This window comes from Choristoneura fumiferana, chromosome 21 (assembly GCF_025370935.1).
Source record: "Choristoneura fumiferana chromosome 21, NRCan_CFum_1, whole genome shotgun sequence".
Classification (NCBI taxonomy): Eukaryota; Metazoa; Arthropoda; class Insecta; order Lepidoptera; family Tortricidae; genus Choristoneura; species Choristoneura fumiferana.
This window is the reverse complement of record NC_133492.1, coordinates 3,578,878-3,600,489: the sequence shown is the minus strand read 5'-3', so window position 1 is coordinate 3,600,489 and position 21,612 is coordinate 3,578,878. Positions and strand designations below refer to the sequence as shown.

General features: G+C 37.4%; 2 protein-coding genes across 3 annotated transcripts in view; both read left to right on the top strand.

Annotated features, from left to right (window-relative positions):
- The first annotated feature begins 2,709 nt into the window (after positions 1–2,709).
- On the top strand, positions 2,710–5,087 carry LOC141439775 (alpha-(1,3)-fucosyltransferase C-like). 2 transcript variants are annotated; one of them, XM_074104149.1, is made up of 2 exons: positions 2,710–3,592; positions 4,642–5,087. In XM_074104149.1, exons 1-2 carry the CDS (start codon positions 2,736–2,738, stop codon positions 4,901–4,903), a joined length of 1,119 nt encoding a protein of 372 aa, XP_073960250.1. In that variant the 5' UTR covers positions 2,710–2,735; the 3' UTR covers positions 4,904–5,087. The 2 variants fall into 2 exon arrangements, with proteins under 2 accessions (XP_073960250.1, XP_073960251.1); XM_074104150.1 differs by having other exon boundaries at positions 2,710–3,518; positions 4,642–4,865.
- A 4,550-nt stretch (positions 5,088–9,637) lies between these two features.
- The window catches only part of LOC141439832 (organic cation transporter protein-like), a 52,996-nt gene continuing 41,021 nt past the window's right edge, over positions 9,638–21,612 (top strand). Inside the window, exon 1 of the mRNA XM_074104213.1 lies at positions 9,638–10,254. Within this exon, the coding sequence (XP_073960314.1) occupies positions 10,091–10,254 (164 nt within the window). The 5' untranslated portion in view covers positions 9,638–10,090. The remainder of the gene's footprint in view (positions 10,255–21,612) is intronic.

Here is a 21,612-nt window from a genome sequence, read left to right as displayed (position 1 = left end):
GACTGGCATAGAATCGTAAGTTGTATATTTAACTGATTTGACAATTCACGAAAAACAGTGCGGACTTGTCACTGCATACGTCTATCTCACGATTATTCTATGACGCACTTGACAGTCCTTAGATTGAATTGACTTGTAAATATTGAGTATTTCAGTTTAGGGTCATTCTCAAAAAGGTGCACTAGTGCATATTCCAATAAACAATACCATTTCTTTTTCAAAGTTTAACATAAATGTTAAGTGTTCAAGTACATCCAGGAAAACATCTCGTAATACGAGTACACATTTGGGCAGAGGCAGCTGAAAAATCTTTGTTTTCCATGTTTTGATAAGGTTCCGTGATATATCTTGGGTATCATCGATTACGATAGCTGTAATTTTTTTTAAACACAATGAATATAAAGAATTGACAACAAGAGACATCATTTGCACTTGTCCACACTTCCAACACTTCACATTAAAGTGAATAGATAAAGATGTATAGACTAAAGATAGAAAACACTACCTATTTGTAACTTCAGATAGGTTATATATTATAAAGAAAGTCACTGGCTTCATGGAAGAACTTCATTTTAAAATCAATTACTTACATATACTTATACTGTCAAGTGCAAGATCGCCATTCTGTCATCGTCATTCAGAAGCTGTCTTTTATAATTAAAATTACAATGATTAAAGATTGCAAATTATAGATGCTTCAGTGGATATGTCCTCAGTGGATGACCCGAACAACTTGATCGCTTTGGCTTAGTCGATATTAATGACCACTCTGGACGTTTCCAAGTATTTGGTGATCTTGATGGTGTATAAAAAATTAAATATATCCATACCAAATTTCATCCAGCTCACTCCAGTCAGTTCATCCCCATTTTCTCCCCTTAAGGGTTGCTTTTGGAGATAAAACTAAGTAAGTAACCTATGTTCAGCCCCTGACAGTCGAAACCAGTCGGTTTCGACGTGATACCGGAACTGACAGAGTTACTTTCAATTCATCACTCCATAGTATAAAACAAAGTCGCTTTTTTTGTCTGTACGCTTAGATCTTTCAAACTACGCAACGGATTTTGATGCGGTTTTCACAAATAAATAGTGTGATTCACGGTGTCTATGTATACCGTAACCGTGTTGTGCCGGAACGGGTCACCAGTATATAATATTATTTTAATGGAGTATGGATTCGTAGTATGTATGTCCCCGCTCGCATGCAGGTTACGAAAGAGACAGACATGTAATCTTAACAAAACAGTAATTCTTCAAAACGAATCAAAATATCAAATCGTGTTTACATATTTATGAATCAAACGGCGTATACAAATATTTGCCAAATTGGTGTGGTTATATGTATATGGAACCCATTCATGTATACTTATTTTTGCCTACGAGGTGGATACATTTAAATGGAATTTATTTAAGTATGCAACTTTCTGAAGCATTTTGTGATTACATAATACTGAAAAAGTTTAATGAATACAATTTTTTGGTGTCAGTAATAGATAAATATTTTTGATACAATGTATGACTACATATTTATGCAACCTTGTTTTTGTATACATATTTTTAGACGTGACTGTACAAAAGAAAATTAACAAAATACAATTGACAAACTTTGAGATACAAAGGCTGTATATCTTGAGGTTGAGGTTGTATATCTTATTTATACGCAATAAACGATTTCATTTCATTTAATTTCATTATTGCGTCACCACAAATCTCGCAATTTACCTAATTTATTACCAAAAAATAAAACAAGGTGAAAAACTTGATATCATTGTACAAACTTACTGGGTGATTAAAAAGGTCAATGCGTACCCCAAAATTTAGGTTACCCGTTCGTCCCCGTGATTTAGTGGAGGAAAGTTGAGAACGTATCGTTGGAAAGTTTGAGCAAGTTAACAAGTAGCCCTGGTTCCGTAGGTAAACCACAGCTGAACCCTTATAATTCCTGTGACCTTCCATTAGTCTCGCCGGGAAATTAACTGTCTCCATTCCTGGGTAAACTTTAGTTTCTTTTGTCGGATTTTAGATTAATTAGGCACTATGTAAGGGGTTGGAAATAAAATAAATCTAAAAGCACAAGAAACATTTTTCCATTTACATTTTCGATATGTCCGTCCGTTAGACCGTGGTTTAGCTTAGTTACTGTTAATGCTAGAAAGCTGGAATTTTGCACTTAAGCAATTTTTGCCATGGTGAAAAAGTGATAAAAACAATTTTTAGGGTACATCTCCTACACCTTAAATGGGGATGGTTGTTTTTACTCGTTAAAACCTGTAGCGTGGGGAAATTATTTGATAGATCTTTCAATACTGTGAAGATATTGCCCGTTAGTTACGTATGACGTCAAGTTTCGGTATAATTTCTACTTAGACGTGGTGGCTTAGAAATCAAAGTCAAAGTCAAAATATCTTTATTCAATTTAGGCTATAACAAGCACTTATGCAATCAAATTGGTTGACTGTAGATTATAACCATTTCTTATGCAATTGTTTCGCAATTCTTTAGCCACGGCATTAGCGCGAGTATACCTAACTAAATAAACTTTTTTACCGAACAATACCTTTTCTACGATGACCTATATCAAAGTTTAAATATTTTATATAAGAAACTTAAACACTTATTGTATCCTGATAGAAATTATTTTATCAAAACATCGCCAACACTTATAAATATAACTCAATGGCATGTGTTAACAGAAGGATTAAAGTCAAGCTGAAGACAACTTGTAAAAAAATACAATGCATCGGTTCAAGCACACATTCGGGTTACTCAGTATAGCGTTTGCTGTCGTACAAACTGGTACAGGTACTGGGATAAACGTACGCTTACACAACGTTAAGTACATCTTGCAATGGGCTGGACCAAGCGGGACTCCCAACCTTTACTTAGGCTCAGGCATGGGCCTTTTCGTCAGAAGAAACTGCACTTACACCAACTGTTTCCTCACCGCCAACAAATATTACTTCCACAATTTCTTCGAATACGACGCCGTTGTATTCGATACGAGGGACATCCAAAAGATGAGAATGATTGACTTCCCACAACAAAGATTCCAAAGACAAAGATACATTTTAACAGCCACAGAATCGGCATACGAAATGCCTTTATGCAAGAAGTATTTAGATAAGTTTTTTAATTGGACGTGGACTTACAAGTTGAATTCGGACCTCCAACGGCCTCATGTTAGAATATACAACACGAGAGGGAAGATCGTAGGGCCAAGAGTCAATATGAAGTGGCCGAAAAGGATGCTACCTCTGACAGAGTCAACGAAGAGACTGTTACTTCTGAAAAGCGACGCGGCAGCGTGGTTCGTCAACGACCGATGTGCGACAGAAAGCAAAAGAGAACAATTAGTGCTTAAAATTCACGAGGAACTGAAGAAATATGGCTGGAGAGTGGATATTTTTGGACGCTGTGCGAAACGACAATGTACAGAATTCGATCCCTACTGTCGTGAGATGTTGAAGAGGGATTATTACTTTTATTTTGCGTTCGAGACGTCATTAGCAGAAGACTATGTGAGTACGACTCTTATAACGGCTCTGGAGAACTATGTAGTTCCTGTTGTGTTTGGTGGGGCTGATTACTCCAGGTAAGACTACCTAATATAATAATTATACGTATTGTTTAGACAAACAGAAATAGAAATGTAGTGCTATAAAACGATATTACAATACATTTTAAGTTTAGCAATAACTAGCAGCTCGTAATTACTTTACGCTACTAAGGGGCTGTTTCACCATCCATTGATTAGTGTTAACTGGCGGTTAGGTGTGATGCCGTCTCTTTTTGTTTTGTTCGAATAGACGGAGACGGCATCACATTTAACCGTCGGTTAACGCTAATCAGTGAAACAGCCCCTAAATGTCACATTGACATTCCATACATCTGAGAAATCATAGCAAAATCGATTACGAAAAGGTTACGCGATTCAGTTTCCTCAAATGGATGTATGTATGTAAACTCTGTTTTATAATACAAAGTAATACGAACTACTAAAAGTAACACTAATTTAATATAAAGTAAATAGAGAAACAAACACTATTGACGAACTTTGAGATATAGGTATAAATTCAAACTTATTTTTTTACAAGGGGTCTCCACCACTCAACCTTTGAGTAGATAGAGTGCAATGTATTGCGTAGACTAATTTGACATGAGAGAGAAGCGAATAATAAAAAATATTCTAAGCAATTAAAGTTATGTAATTGTATAAACAATTACTTATCGTAAATTTAAAATACATAAAAATACTATAAACACGCTATGAAAGAAGTCTTTAGGCACAATTCCGAAAATCTCTCTGAAAATCTGTCTTAAAAAACGAGCCTATCAGTCTCTCAAAGTGCCGGTAACGCACCTGTGATACCCCTCGTGTTGGCAGGTGTCCGTGGGCGGCGGTTATTGCTTCCCATCAGGTGACCCATATAATCGTTTCCCCCCTCTTATATGAAAAAAAACTAGCAACGTTTCCTCATTGAATAGCTAACCTCATCATCATCATCATCTCAGCCGTAGGACGTCCACTGTTGAACATAGGCCTCCCCCATAGACTTACAGTAGCTTCGGTTGGCAGCGGCTTGCATCCACCGCTAGCCTAATTCCTTGTATTGTTTTTATTTTTGTACATCTGTTTCCCAGATTCATGCCTCCGGGAAGTTACTTGGATGCCAAGAAACTAGGTCCAGCGAAGCTAGCACAAGAAATGGTGGCAATCATGGAACACCCAGATGCGTACTACGATTTCTTCCGATGGCGGAACCATTTTAGGATAGAAGAAAACTTCTTGACCCAAGACGTGTGTGGACTATGTTCTCTGATGAACAATGTGGATATGAACAGAATGACGAGCACATACGACAATATCAGAGCCTGGTTCAATGTTAAATCTATGAAATGTTAAAAATAAACGTGATATGAGACGTGTAGTGGTGGTGATAGATGAGTTTGTGTGATTTGTGTGTGTTCTTACAGTGTGGAGGTGGAGGAACTGCATGAACACGCATATTTTGCATAAGCTTAGCTATCCTAAGGTCGCAAGTGAGCAAGGAAATTATTTTAGTTCAGTGATATGAGACTTTTTTTATTAAAATGTTGATATTTTGTGGCTTTTTTTGTCTTGTAGCTCACCTAATTTTTGAGCAATTTTATTACTTGATCGATGTTGACTTAACTGAGCAGACAAAATTTGGCTTTTAACATGCTTTTATGTATGTGAATATGTAAGTTTGTCATAAATAGTGGTTTCAAAATCTAGAAGCCGTTTTCTGACCATTTGATTAACCTGATATTTGGCATACTTACATAAGTCCGATGACAATAGACAGTCTGGTGTTCCAGCTAGGATCGTCTCCGCAGGACGGAACTCTTGAACTAACAATGGTATCGATTTGAAACTTGGTACTTATGAAGTTTGGTTAATGTAAGTACAGTCAACAAAAAGTACAGGCAGCCAAAAAGCTCGCATCAAAAATTTATTTTTTAACAAAAACTTATGAGCTTACCAGATCGCGATTTTAGCTTGTGCGTCAGTTCTGTCGCGCTTAATCCTTATTAGTTTTATGATACCATTTTACAATTAATATTGATTGGTCAGCAGTTCTATACGTCTCCGCTTCTTATATTCTACTGGAGCTCGCCCTTAAACTTGCTATGGTTGTACCTATAGTTAGATTCTATAGTACAGATGAGGTATTTAATATAATAGCCCAATTTGAACAATTAGTGAGCGCCCTGTTAAGTCCTCGATTATGTTAATGCATTCAATTTAATGAACTGCGTTATCTGTACGTATATTATTATGATATTGCTAGTTAAGTACACGCAATAGGCGATGTTTAGATGTAGTCTCAATTAAGTTGGGAAAAAGTTAATAATTGCGTCGAGACCTGGTTCTATGCTACGAAGTGCAAAACTCGAACCTCGTATCTAATGCCGACCCGCTGACACTAGGGGGACTTATTACAGCTCTAAGTGTTATTATAGTATAATTTGACACTTATTTTTTTACAAGAGAATAATAAACTCTATATATAAAACAAAATATAAAAATACTCCTTAGAAACTACAGTAAACTAAACTACAAACGAAGACCTAAACTACAACCTAAAAACCACCATTCCGCGTCGTACCCGGCTCAAAAGTGCCCATAATGCCAGCCGCATTTCCCGGCTGTATGGCCAGCGCCACCTGCTGAACCAGGTACGACCCAGGTCTATATATATATATATATACTCCGTTCTAAAACTAATTTATGTCGCGTAATTTTACACTCTTGTAAGTACAGTAATTTTAGAACTTCTGGTACAGGAAGATATTTAAAAACTAAAAAAATAAATGACGACTATAGTACAGCTTTAGTCTGTTCTACTGAAAGTTACGAATCGTTTTTTGCATCTGCCTAAATTTAAAGTCAGCTGGGAATATTTTATTTTTATCCGCTGCAGCTGTAATGCGAAAAAAGTAAAATTTCTGGTGCAGTCAAAAGACACATTAATGCAAAATACGCAGAAAAACTACTACACAAATGACGATAGTAAACCATCATTTAATGAGAAAGATAACCATACACCAATAAATCGGACAACGCTATTAGTCAAGTGTCAGTTCCATCGACGTCCAACGAAGGTTCGAAGCTTCGATTTTCGGATTTCATAGTAGCCCCCCTGTATACAGTACGAGTACAACCGGAATGTATATTTCGCTCGGGACTTGTCGCTTTTCTTCGCATTCCTGAAGTTTAAAATGTGAATGAAAAATAAAACCGATCTTTTGCTTCGAGTTCCGAACGACATAGCAAATTAGTTTAAGGCGCTATTTCACCACCCATTGATTAATTTTATTTGACGGATAAATGTGATGCCGTCTCCGTCTATTCGAATAATACAAACAAAGACGATATCATATTTATCCGTCAAATAAATTTAACCAGTAGATGGTGAAACAGGAGGTAAGAATGTTTGTCTATGTAAGAGTAGTAATCTAAAATGACTCCACACTGCAATTACGAGTAAGTATCATATTTTGCATAGAAGGGAGGCTCTGCGAACACTGGATAGTTATTAATTAATAGACCTACCAAGTCCGTCTCGAAATTGGCCGTTTTTTTTTTAGAAGACAAATTATCAAGAAATACACGCAATCCTAGTGGAAAGGTACCTAATGAAACACTTCATGTACCAGTATTTTATAAAATAATATTCAGCTTCTACCATTCGAGTACTAGAAATACTTATTACGTACTTTTAAGGTTATTTGAAAAAAAAAAAACCACGGGGTCATCGTGTTAGTGAATCCCGATATTTTTAAACACTAATTGAACAAGTCCTATTCATTCTGGAGCTACTGTTATTAGCTAATTGAATGATTACAGGTACAGTTAACGCTCAAGTGAATTTTAACTGACCGCAAACCGGGAATTGCGATGAAAATACCTAACCGAGGTCAAGCTTGAGGAAGTCCCTGAGTTAATGGCGTCTTTCCGTACGTAAATGGAATAATGATAGGACAATGTGTGTCAAGAAAGTCACTGAAAAATAGTATGAATTGGTGCAGTGGGCTGAATAAATAGAAAAGAAAAAGAAAACATTTATTATTCGTGACGCATGGAAAAAAATGCGTGTGTTACGAAATGGTCCTAAATCGGCAAACTCCCAATCTTGCGACCGGATCTGATCTTATAATAGGCTGAACAATGTACAATATATGGTGTTTTGAAAGTTGTGTGGCTTTAAATCAGCCATCAAAGAGCTCAAGGTTCAGCTAAGTGTCTTCATTCCATTTTTTCACATAGTATAAAGTAAAGACACTTCCCATCTGTACTTGTGTCTGTACGATGATCTTTTAACAAAATCTCTGTTTAGTTAGTGACTTACTTTCAAAGTATTTAGCAAAAATTTGTTTTTTTAACACAGCTCTAGTTGGTTAATTTTAAGCCATTTTGGCATTACAAAGTCTTGTAAAGCGCTTAACAAGCCTAATGCAGCTGAGCCTAACAGTTTCAAGTTTCAATTCAGTCATTAATCCAGCTTTTGTAGAACAAACGGGTGCCACTTGGAAGGAATAGAAACGTCATGCGAGCTTAAAATGGTTAAAAAGCTTGACATCAGTTCTTGATATTAGTAGGATTAGATATTGATATTAGTAGAAAAACAAGGAGCTGGAAGATATAGTGGATAGCTGAAGGATCTGGGTAGACTCCGTATGCTCAGACGTTTAGAAAGGACGTCAGCTAGCAGAGCAGTGACGAAGGCGGCCCACTGGGTGGCATCCGCTTGGTCGCCCCAAGTACCACTGGTTAGATGAACTGGAAAAAGATCTCCGGTTCCAACACGCAGAAAACTGGGAGGAGATCGCAGAAGAAAGGGCACCTTGGCGTCAAATCGTCGGCGGAGGCCAAGATCCACTTCGGGTCGCTGAGCCAGCGGAGTAAGGAAGTAAATAAGGATTGGCAACATGCTACTGTAGTATAACTCCATGTTCCGCATGCTAACGCCTGAATGAATTGTTCAAGTATTGTTCTCTCCGAGTTTATTTGCTATAATATAACTAAATTGTGTCGCGTCTGAATAACACCGTCGCAGTCCCAAATGTGGTGGAATACGTCCGCCGGAAGAGCGGATATACATTGAGGGTGTTCCAGCTGCAGTCGCGCCACTACGTGCACTTCAGCTCGTTTGTGGTACGCATGCCGTGACTGATAGAGACCATCGCGGCTTTCTGGCCGTAGGACGTCATCAGCGGTTCCGGGACGCCATGTGGCTGATGAATGCGCGACGTCAGACACGGTGACGCACAGTTCACTTTATTTACAGTGATTGTTTGTGACCTTGAGAAAAACAATAGAACTGAAATGTATGTGATTGCGTATACTTACCCTCTGCATACGTTTACCGCACATAACTCTACAGTAGTTTTTATTACAGAAAATTGTGTAGTTCTCGCAGGATAAAGAAGTCACGAGCAAGATCTATTTGGTATGGAGATATTTTGAAACCTTGAAGGATATAGCATAGTTGTTATCCTCGAAAATTGCAAATCGCGGGCAACAGCTACTTAGTATAAAATATGCCAACATATTGCCGTACTGTATGTTTGCCAATTATTCGTGTCTTTGTCATGTATATAATTGTCTTCTTAAATTTTTGGCATCATGCATCTAAATATGGTGCCTGCATTAATACTTGCCATAACAGAGCGTGCAAAAATATCTAACGCGTCCTGCCGGTCCTAGAAATAAAGTCGTATCAGATATTTATTTATGCATGCTTAGTTGTGTCAGATATTGGTGCTACCTAGTGACTGTATTTACTGCGTATTAATTAACACTGCGTTGAACATGTTTGCTTAATTAGACAAATAATTTTCTCAAATGTTGTTATGATAAGGCAAGCTTATTGGCGAGACCAGACTCTTAATTGGCCTTTAAAATTTAGTTACTTATGTTACGAATTAAAATAGTTTCTAAAAATAAATTCATCTACTCGAAACGTTAAAAAAACACATCGTATGTTTATATCGCTTATACTTAAATAACAGAAATGCTTGTTATCGCAGACGTTTTTATCATGTTTGAGTGTTTAATACTGTTATCAACACTTAAGTGTAGCAAAACCATCTTTCGATCGCGCATGTCAAGTATAAGAGACGTTAAAAGATCACAATTCAATTGCAATCCGCGATAAAAACTAATCTCTGGACGTGTCAATAACTTTGTTGCTAGTGACATAATTAAAACAAATGTTTTATCAGCAGCTGCAAAAGGAAACATATAGTCGTCGTGCTTACTCGTTCCTCTAAACACGACGACGCTGTTTCCTGTCCTTGTCCTACACAGATGTAATCAAACGTCCAAAGTTGGTTGGATAGTGTTTATTTATAAACGCAACACTTCGTTTCGAGTTTTGCTTGGAGAATACGGCTCCTACGTTTTCGAAAATAATTCGGAACACGCGATTTTTTTTTCGATAGCCGTTCTGCGCATGTGCGGTGCAAGTGTCAAAATGCAGTGCCAAAAGCGTCGTTGTGTTAGCTAGTAGATTTTACATTTATTAAATTATTTAAAGGTACTTTTGTGATTTTTGTTCTCAAAATGAGTAAAGAACGGGCTGTGATAGATTTAGACGCGATATTAAAGAAACTCGGACCTTTCGGAAAGTTTAACATTGTGAATTATGCGTTGTTATTATTCCCTATATTATTGGCGGGAATGTATGGATCTGTGTTTGTCTTCGAAGCGCCCGATATAAGCTACAGGTAATTTATTCTTAAGCGTTTTTAAAGAAATTGTTGAAAATAACCCGCCGCGAGAAGCTTTTATAAAATAATTCTGTCGATTGAATACAACGCTATAAAAATTTACTGACACATCAAATACTTTGCCAATAGAATACAAATAACGATTATTATAGAAAAACTACGCGTAAAAACATCAATTTTATGACATAACCTTCAAAAGTTTGCCTTAGCCTATTATTCTATTTAATTTTCCTTTTTACATTTTCTCGAATCTTAATTCTTGTTAACTCAAAATATTAACATACTTTTCATTCATGACATTCAGTTTTAAGATGTATTTTAAATGATTCGAGAAAAAGAATAGGTTATTTGAAACAAAATCACGCCATGCCGGGATGGTAGAGCGCATGCGTGAACTTAGGGTGGCCCGGTTACAACCCTCTTATAACAGAAACTCGTTTGAAGCATTGCATTGCTAGGTATAAAATATTACTAGTTTGTCGCGGAAATAACGCAACTCTCCCTTATACAGACCTTTACTGGTTAGAAAACAAGTTAGAAAGGAGTGCGTTACAAAACCAGCCTGGCTTACCACTGGAGCTGCATTTTATTCCTACTATACTGCCCTGCTAAGCCGAAAGGCACTATGTCTGAGATACGTCCTTTTAGTTTTTTTGTTCGTATCACTCAAAGCCCAGCAGTTATTATTTCGAGATTTTATCCCTATTTCCTGTGTGCCAAATTACATTCAAATCCGTTCAGAAGTTTTGCGTGAAAGAGTAACGAACATACATCCAAACAAACATCCATCCATACAAACTTTCGCGTTTATAATATTAGTAAGATTACGAGAGTAAGAGGGCCCCCCTGGTCCAAAATAATCTCGTTGTTGAAGGCAACGGTCGATAAACTAACCCCTTAAACATACTTGAACGCTTATCACCGCGATTCCAAGTGTTTTAAGAGCGCGCAGAGCTTCTACTCGTAACGCATTTATTGTATTCATTTAGACCGCATTTCCACCAAATATGCGAGGATTGTGTTGCGAGGAATGTGATTTTCTTAACCAATAGAAACGCTTTATTTACATTCTCGCACAGCGCATCTCTAGTGGAAACAGCTGAGCGAAACCAGGATAGGTAAATGAAGCATTTTTGTTATTATGACAAACACATTCTTTGCAATACATCCTCGAATATCTCTGGTGGAAACGCTGCCTTAATCCCTTGCTGTATCATTACAACTAAAAACTTTAGTATTGAAACTCGTAAGTAAAATAATTGAGGATTTATTCTATTAATCACTCACTGTACGAGTAGAAGCACGATTAGTTGTAGTTCGTTTGATGTAAAAAAACCGACCAAGAGCGTGTCGGACTCAGCCAGGACCCTAGTTTCGTAGCCATTACGAAAAAATCAACTAGATTTCGTATTGTGTACGGAATCTTCCAAGTTTAGGTATGTTTCATACCTTAGACTGCTATTTACTCTTAAACTACTAAAAATTCTTAAGCAATCTTTTATAGCCGCTATATTTTTTCTTGTAAATTTGATATATTCAGAATGGTAGCTGAATTTTTTCAAATTTTTCCACCCAACAGCAACACAACTTTTTTAAAACATATTAAGTAAAGATGGTATGTTGAAAACGATCAGGATTGGGGTGCGTTATACAATAAGGTCTTTGGTGTATTCTATCTGTGCTATGTGGATGATTTTATCTGCATGCTAGCAGCGACGAAAATAATTTCTTTTTGCGACCTTTACGATGTAAAGGCCTGTAACACTCATATTACAGGAAGGTCTTACAAGATCCTTAAACTAATGACAGGTATATGAGGTACACATGATAAAACTAAGCCTTTGTTCAGTTGACGTAAGATTAGGTTTTATTTGTGTCTGGCAAACAAACAAAGCAATACGAGGTTATTTAATTTTAATAGCCAAGTTTATTGTTAAACTAGATGAAAACCCGGCTTCGCTCGGGTAAAATGTACTCATAAAAATGTTTAAAAAAAATTTTGCCAGTGTAAAGACTGTCGTACTTATCGAAAAATCTGACGTATATTCCCAGCCTTAATATTATAACAAACGTACTTTCACAGCTAACCTACGTATCGGTATTTCACTATATAGTAGATATTTCTCCTAAATCTTATTTGCCCAAATAACTATGTTGTCACTGTCTCATAATCAAAGAAATTAGACCTAAAGGGCCCCATTTACGGTACGATTCGTCTGTGCGATCGATCTGATGAAAATCGACGAATCGTAGGTACCGTGTCTGGGGCCCTTAAGAGGACACAATGGAGAACGAAATGCAAACCTGTGACACCTGTGACACGTGATGACGTGACACTAACGCCACTTTGGTGATGACTTTGACATTTTTACTTCGCAACGCCATTATATACTTAGTAATTTATTCAAGTTTATATTGAAAATACTCGACAATCCGAATTTTCCGCCTACAAGTTGTCGACTCGTATTGACTAATTTTTAACGCTCTTCAATTTGATGTGCATTTCGTTCGAGTCTACCGTAGACCGGTACGAAATTATTAATATAGATGGTTTTAGTTCCGTATTTTTGACACGCTGATAAAGTAATAATATAGCTAAGTAATAGTAGCAACATGGAAAGTTATCGATAAAAACGATATTTGTACAATCAGCAAATTAATTTTACTTCTTACAATGCCTGTTGCAACCGATCGCGCTGTTTTTTGGAAATAATACTTTTTACGAATCTTGAAAACGAAATAAAAATGGCAAAAAATGCCTTTTGAATGGCTTTTTATGTCTCACCGAAATTCGACCCCAAGGCATCAATTTGTAGTCCACCAACACATTAAGTATATACAGAGGTCTTATGGCATTCACCTTAAAGGACTCTATCCACTGCATCGTATCATGCCATGACCGTAACAGGAACGTTTCAGGAACGGAATGTCAAGCTCATACATAAGACGACGACGACGGTTGGTTAGGAACCGTGCTAGTGGGCATAGTCACATCATCATCATCATCATGTCAGCCGAAAGACGTCCACTGCTGGACATAGGCCTCCCCCAAGGCTCTCTACTCAGACCGGTCTTGTGCTTTTCGCATCCACCGCGATCCCGCGATCTTAACCAGGTCGTCGCTCCATCTTGTTGGAGGCCTACCGACCGCTCGTCTCCCGGTCCGCGGACGCCATTCGAGAACATTTTGACCCCATCGGCCATCAGTCCTGCGAGCAATGTGCCCCGCCCATTGCCACTTCAGTTTCGCAATTCTTCGAGCTATGTCGGTAACCTTAGTTCTACTGCGGATATCATCATTTCTGATTCTATCCCGCAGAGAAACCCCGAGCATAGCCCTCTCCATAGCCCTTTGAGTGACTTTGAGCTTCCTCATGAGGCCCATCGTTAGCGCCCATACGTCTCAGATCCGTATGTCATCACTGGCAACACACACTGGTCAAAGACTTTTGACTTCAAACACTGCGGTAATTTGGATGAAAAGACACTGCGAAGCCTCCCGAACGCTGCCCAGCCGAGTCGGATTCGACGAGTGATCTCTTTCTCGAAGCTGGACCTACCTAACTGGACCGTTTGTCCTAGGTATACATACTCGTCAACAACTTCGAGCGCAGAACCTCCGACTATTACGGGAGTTGGCACAACATGGATATTAGACATGACTTTTGTCTTGCCCATGTTCATTCTCAGGCCAACTCGGTCGGAAACTTTGCTGAGGTCAGCGAGCATAGCACTGAGGTCCTCCATGGTCTCAGCCATGACATAGTCACATTTTTCAATACAAAGATTATATTTTTGTCTGACACGTTGCTATGACGGTCGTGGTATGATACGTTGTGATAGGGTTTTTCAGGTGGTAGGCTTGTGCAAGGTCCGCCCGGATTACTACCACCATCTTGCTCGGTAATCCTGCCGTGAAGCAGCAGTGCTTGGACTGTTGTGTTTCGGCGAGGAGAGTAAGACAGCCAGTGAAATTACTGGCACTTAAGGTATCCTAGAGTATCAGGCCTATGATGGGATTATTTATTTATTTAAATAAATATATAATCCCATCATAGGCCTGATCATATGCCTCTAGGTTGGCAACGCATCTGCAATAAGTACCCCTGGTGTTGCAGATGTTTATGGGCGGTGGTGATCTCTTACCATCAGGAGACCCATCCATCCAGTCGAATAAAAAAAAAAGACGAAACCGAGCCAGATCGATTCTTCACCCCTGAATACCAAAGATTCAATTAATCCAAATTTAAGTAAAAGCTTAAAAGGTCAAACATTTAAAACTGCACTTACTAAATACCTTGTAGAAAAATCCTACTACACTTTACAGGAATTTTTAGAGGATAAGCACTAGCCAGCACTATAAGAAAGTATGCAATTAATAATAATATCTTGTGTTTTACTAAAATTATTGTGTTGACTATGTTTTTAGCTAAGTTTAAGTTTAAGGTACGAGCACATATCCATATCTGCGCTCATAAGTTTAAGGTTAATTTAATAATAGCATTATTGCAGTGCCCTTACAGGGTTTGATTCAGTATATTTTTGTATTGTTTCAAAGCAAATAAATGAGTTTCAGTTTGAGTTTGAAAGCAAAGTTTATCGGAATCGTTAAAGCCATTTTAGAGATTCAAAAACAGGGTAGACGAAATGACACATCAACTATTTAAAAATCCTTGACATGAAATTACTTGTATCGAATGTTCACCGAAACGCATTTTCGATCAAATGAAAATTATGTGAATCGTTGCCTTTAAAGTGATATTCAATGAGGATTTTTGACAGGCGAAATATAACTAGATGTTTGACGTTACAGTCTCGTAGTTACAGTCTGGCTTGTAAAAAACTTGTGACTGACTCATTTAGTTATTTCACCAATCACAAACGCGACGCAATTTCAAAGTTATCAAACGGACTTCGCGTATAGTATAATAAATACTCGAGTCCAGAATTAGGCGAACCGACTTGACAGTTCATTGCACAAAAATGTTGCCACAGTTTCACCAGTGCTATAATATCGATATTAAAAAAAAACTCAATATCGATATAAAAAAAACTTAATACGAAATAATAATAAAATGAATCTTTTATTTGAAAGATTTGGAAAAAACCTGTTGAACCTCTCCTGACCTCTGTTGACGTTTCATATATGTCATTCGATTTAACTGCAATCGGTTTGCTGGGAACTATCTCCCGTTATTGTGATTTTTTTCTTATGTTGTTGATTTATTTTTAATTGTGTTATCCTTTATGTCGTTTTTAGGCCTAAAGCTATGCAAATAAAGCCCAAAAGTGACAAATATTTTCATTCCTCGTCTACACAAGGTTATATCGACATAATTGTATCGACATATGCCTGTGACTATTTTTTTTGTGCTATGTCTGGTAACATTTTCAGTTCTCAATCTAGTTCGCCTAATTCTGGACTCGAGTATAGCGCCAACTAGCCGTCACAGGAGCTCTCATGAATCGTTTTCCGCCACCATTAGTACACACGTTAGAGCAAATTTGAACTTTTCTTGTTTGAAAATAAGTTTCACATTATGATAGTTCAAATTTGCCGCAAGTTTTACGTGGAAACAGCGTAAACAACTATGAATCCCGCACCCAAACAAATGACTCCCAAATGAGCGCAACTCGTCTTTGAATCAGAACGTCAGACGCAATCTCTGCTGGGCCCTGTGCAATTATTTGCATACATTTGCATCTGAATAGACTGCTCACGTCACGTCTAACCAGTCTTGGATGTGTAACGTAGAGGAATCAACCAGCAGCCTCCTTAGGTCCCGCGTACAATCTTTTTCACAGTTGCAGACAAAGTTAACACGAAAATCAAAAGTTTGACCGTCTTAGACAGCATATTTTATACTATCTCACAGGAACGCAAGACAGAGATATTGAGTATTTTCATGACCAACCGGTGCCATAAGTGGTTAGAGAACATACGAAGCTTGAGGTCCCGGGTTCGATTCCCGGCCGGGGCAGATATTTGTATGAATAACACGAATGTTTGTTCTCGGGTCTCGGTTCTGTAGTGTTCTGCTTGATTTGTGAGCCCACAAATTAGACTTCAGCAATCACCACAGTCATCATCATCATCAGCCAGAAGACGTCCACTCCTGAACAAAGGCCTGCATCCACCAGTTGCTCGCGATTCTCACGATGTCGTTGGTCGACCTAGTGGGAGGCCTGCCAACGCTTGGCAAGCAACGCCACAGTGCTGTTGCGAAGTTTATGAAGCTAAATAATATCATGGCATTTCCACTATATTGCTTGATTCCTCTACGCTGTACATGTTGTCTAGGTTCACCTTAGCATAAATAATCAAAGGGCAAATGTTCAACACTGCAATTCTAAAATTAGTGAGTCAAAAGACTGGCGGAAGATAAGTATAAGTAGCATTACTCCACCGACGAGAGGGCAACTCTTACAAATTGTTGATGACAACTTAATAAATTGTGGGATCGTATTGAAGAAAACCACTTTTAAAATTAAAATTTGTTATTAAAAAAACCGGCCAAGAGCGTGTCGTACAATTAAATAATATTTTTCTAAGGATTTCGTATTATGTACTGAATCTTCCAAGTTTAAGTATATTTTATACCTACCTTAGGCTGCTATTTACTCTTAAACTTCTTCCTTGTAAATTATATATATTTAATACCATTCCGCATTTTTTCAAATTTTTCCACCCACCGGTTTAGATTTTAGAAGGGGGGGACGCTCGATTTTCATGAAAATTTGCACTTTAAAAGTTGAATATTTCGCAAACAAAGCACTGAATCGAAAAATCGTCTTAGCAAACCCCTATGGTTTTAAAAGAACTATCTAACGATACCCCACACTATAGGGTTGAATGAGAAAAAAAAAACACTCCCACTTTACGTCTATGGGAGGTACCCTAAAAAAAATTATTTATTTATTTTTTACTAGCTTTTACCCGCGGCTTCGCACGCGTAAACTATTCGGTCTGGTAGTTGCAATTTAAATTTTCGGGATTTTACAAATTCCCCTGGAAATTTCCAAAATTTATATCGTGGTCTTCATTGAGGTTGTGTTGTGAATAACTGTACAAAATTCAAGACTCTAAACCCAGTGCTAAAATTTCAAAATTTTTCCCTATCCAAATTCAAATTCATATCATTTATTCAGTAAATAGGCCGCAATGGGCACTTTTACACGTATTTTTTTTAAATACCAGCACTTTCGGAAAGACCATCATTGCCAAGAAGAATGCGCCGCAAGAAGCTTGGCAGAAAGTCATTTTTTCAAAATAAAATAAGTACAAATAAAATACTTAAAAACTACAGTAAGTATACAATTAAAGAAAAAAATACAAAATAATAATAACAATAATACACGGATGTATGGGGTCCCTTAGTTACAAAACTATCCCGTGGAAATATCGGGATAAAAAGTAGCGTATGTGTTATTCCAGACGTCAGGCTACCTAGATAACAAATTCATGCCTCTAAGCCCAGCGGTTGTTATTTCGAGATTTTATCCCTATCCCGTGGGAATATCGGAATAAAAAGTAGCCTATGTGTTATTCCAGAGGTCCAGCTACCTACATACCAAATTTCATGGCTCTAAGCCCAGTGGTTGTTATTTCGAGATTTTATCCCTAGTTATCCCGTAGGAATATCGGGTCAAAAAGTCACTTAAGTGTTATTCCAGATGTTCAGTTACCTACGTACCAAATTTCATGACTCTAAGCCTAGTGGTTGTTATTTCGAGATTTTATCCCTAGTTATCCCGTGGGAATATCGGGTCAAAAAGTCACTTAAGTGTTATTCCAGATGTCCAGTTACCGACATACCAAATTTCATGACTCGTAAGCCCAGCGGTTATTATTTCGAGATTTTATCCCTATCCGTGGGAATATCGGAACAAATAGTAGCCTATATGTTAGTCCAGAGGTCAGCTACCTACAAACCAAATTTCATGGCTCTAAAGCCCAGTGGTTGTTATTTCGAGATTTTATCCCTAGTTATCCCGTAGGAATATCGGGTCAAAAAGTCACTTAAGTGTTATTCCAGATGTTCAGTTACCTACGTACCAAATTTCATGACTCTAAGCCCAGCGGTTATTATTTCAAGATTTTATCCCTATCCCGTGGTAATATCGGAATAAATAGTAGCCTATGTGTTATTTCAGAGGTTCAGCTACCTACATACTAAATTTCATGGCTCTAAGCCCAGCGGTTGTTATTTCAAGATTTTTACCCTAAGTATCCCGTGGGAATATCGAGTCAAAAAGTTGCTTATAAGTTATTTCAGACATCCAACTACCTACATACCAAATTTCATGACTCTAAACCCAGCGGTTGTTATTTCGAGATTTTATCCCTATCCCGTGGGAATATCGGAATAAGTAGTAGCCTATGTGTTATTTCAGAGGTTCAACTACCTACACACTAAATTTCATGCTCTAAGCCCAGCGGTTGTTATTTTAAGATTTTATCCCTAGGTATCCCGTGGGGAATATCGGGTCAAAAGTCACCTATGTTTTATTCCAGACGTCCAACTACCTACATACCAAATTTCATGACTCTAAGCCTAGCGGTTGTTATTTCGAGATTTTATCCCTATCCCGTGGAATATCGGATAAAAAGTATCCTATGTTTTAATCCAGGTTATAAACTAACTTTCCGCCAAATTTCATCCAAATCCGTCCAGCCGTTTAAGCGTGAAAAAAGTAACAAACATACTCACTCCTCACTCACTCACTCACTCACTCACTCACTCACTCACTCACAAACTTTCACATTTATAGTATTATAGTAGGAAGTAGGATAGGATAGTAGGATGTACCATTTTTGTCGGCATAGTTTACATACCTATATATCCGTGCAAAATTTTTACAGCTTTTAGCATTGATAGTCCCTGAGCAAAGCCGCGGACGGGACGGACAGACAGACAGACATGGCGAAACTATAAGGGTTCCGTTTTTGCCACTTTGGCTCCGGAACCCTAAAAATTGGGTTTTTCTTTAAAACTTGCGTTGCAACAATACTAAACTTGACCCGTGACTTTGCTCGCGTAAATATTACGTCGGTAGTAAGTATAATCAAACTTTCAGGAAAACTATAACGGATAAGTTTGCTTGAGAATTATTATTAGTAGTTTAAGAGTAAATAGCAGCCTAAGGTATAAAATAATATACTTAAACTTGGAAGATTCCGTATAAAATACGAAATCCTTAGAAAAATATTACTTAATTTTTTCGTAATGGCTACGGAACCCCATTTTTTGGAAGTGTCCGCCACGCTCTTTTCCGTTTTTTATGACTACAATGATCCTGATGTGTTTGCATTCCATTTCAATTTCCATTTAGACAATGATTTACATCAAAGTCCACAAAAGTCCCGAAAATAAATTCATTTCAGTAATGTTAAGAAAACTAGAATGAATATCAAATTTTAATAAGAGCTGTTAGAATTTATTCAAAACTTAAATCATGCCCCTGGGCAGAGAATTCGTGAGCATCCAATTTATATCTAATACTTTTTTCAATCGTTTTACTTATAGCTTAATACTTTTATAAGTTTAAGTATTTACATTCATATTGGAAGTAATTTTATTGTGAAATTGAATTATTTTATTTTCTTATAAAGACAAAGAAGAAAAAGAGACGATTCTATTACTTAAAAAAAATACTACTTGCTTAATAGAAAAACCTTAAATGTAGGTATAATCCTAGAATAAAGAAAGAAATATCACATTGAGAAAAACTCGTCATGTCGAACATGCAGAGCTACCAGTTTATTTACAAACTAGCAACACGCCAATTTTCAGAAGAAGGTCTCCAATAACGGACACTTCACATTTTTTGGCTCCATTTCCACAAACTACATCTGCGTGAAGCCGGGGCAAGAAAGAAAGAGCATTTAAATCCGTTGCTTGCCTACCTTAAAAGATCTAAGGCAGCGTTTCTTAACCTTTTTCAGTCCGCGGACCCCTAGACAATCAAGCATGATTTCAAGGACCCCCTTAATAAAAAACAGGACTCAATTTAGGTAAATTTTTATTAATTCAAATGTCTATAGATAAGACGGCGGACCCCCATACACATACTCGTGGAGCCCCCAGGGGTCTGCGGACCACAGGTAAAGAAACGCTGATCCAAGGGTACAGATGGCGGGAAGTGACTTTATTTTATTGCGGTGGATGCGGAAGCACAAGACTGGTCTGAGTGGAGAGCCTATATACAGCAGTGGACGTCTTTCGCCTGACATGATTATGATGATGATGACGTAAAGATGTATCACGCCTTTGATGTGGTACATACATACACTACGAATAAATACCAAAGTATAGAAAAAGGGAGCGCCAAAGTTCGCATACTCTTCGCTAGTCATACTTAATTTTTGTCCGAGTCATCGTTTGTCATTTTTTTCCCACTAAAACCTTAAATTTTTCTGAAAATTTTAAATGATCATCCTATAGAAAACTATAGGTTAGTTTAGGTTTGTTTTATAACACTTCTGATTAATTATTGATTCAGAGAAAACAGAGTTATGACAAACGATCATTCCGACAAAGATTAAATTCGGTGCTTTCAGTAAGTATGCGAGCCGATATTGACCCGGTGAAATATTCCGGTTTAATTTTATACCTGTGTGTAACAACAGTGAGCATGATAAAAGAGGTTTACTAAAAATAGCCTTGATTAAAATCAGACGCAGAATAATAATTATTATGAAATCAGCAATCGGCTATCACGTTCTCATTGTAGAATAGGTAAAGTGAATGTTATTATCACATCACTATTTTTTTATATTTTCTTCGTGTCAATTGGAAGCATTAGCGTTTTCAAACGGAAATAGTAGAATGTTGAACCAAGCAGAAAGTTATTATTACTGTACCGAGTGTCGTTTTTTAGTGACAGTTGTGGATTAAAATTTACTATATGAAGAAAAAAAACAAAACCATTCTGAATAACTTATTAGAATTGTTTGACTTAGTATATTTATTGTTTTTTTTTATGATCTGATATGTAAACAGAATGCCAGTACTAACCCTTAAAAATAAGACCTAAGTATTATTTAGTAAAAAACTATGGATCCTGGTCTGCAATAATTTTTTAATAAAGCATTTTTTTATTTTTATTTAATTACCCTCCCTACCCCTCTCCCCTAACCCTAACTCCTAAATCCCTAACCCTCCGACTGACGTACTGATGGTCCAGACTGATTAAAATTTAAAGAAAATACAAACTGAGAAATGGATGCACAGAAAAACCAGAAAAAAAACCAGCACTGGGAATCGAACCCAGAGGTTATAGCACGCAGCACGGATTGCTGAGGACCTGGGTTCGGTTCCCAGTGCTGGTATCTTTTCTGGTTTTCTGTGCATC

Bases quoted from the DNA above. Each gene is read 5' to 3' on its own strand.
- LOC141439775 (XM_074104149.1), top strand. From the start codon at position 2,736: ATGCATCGGTTCAAGCACACATTCGGGTTACTCAGTATAGCGTTTGCT. The intron at 3,593-4,641 runs GTAAGACTACCT...TCTGTTTCCCAG, and splicing joins GGTGGGGCTGATTACTCCAG to ATTCATGCCTCCGGGAAGTT.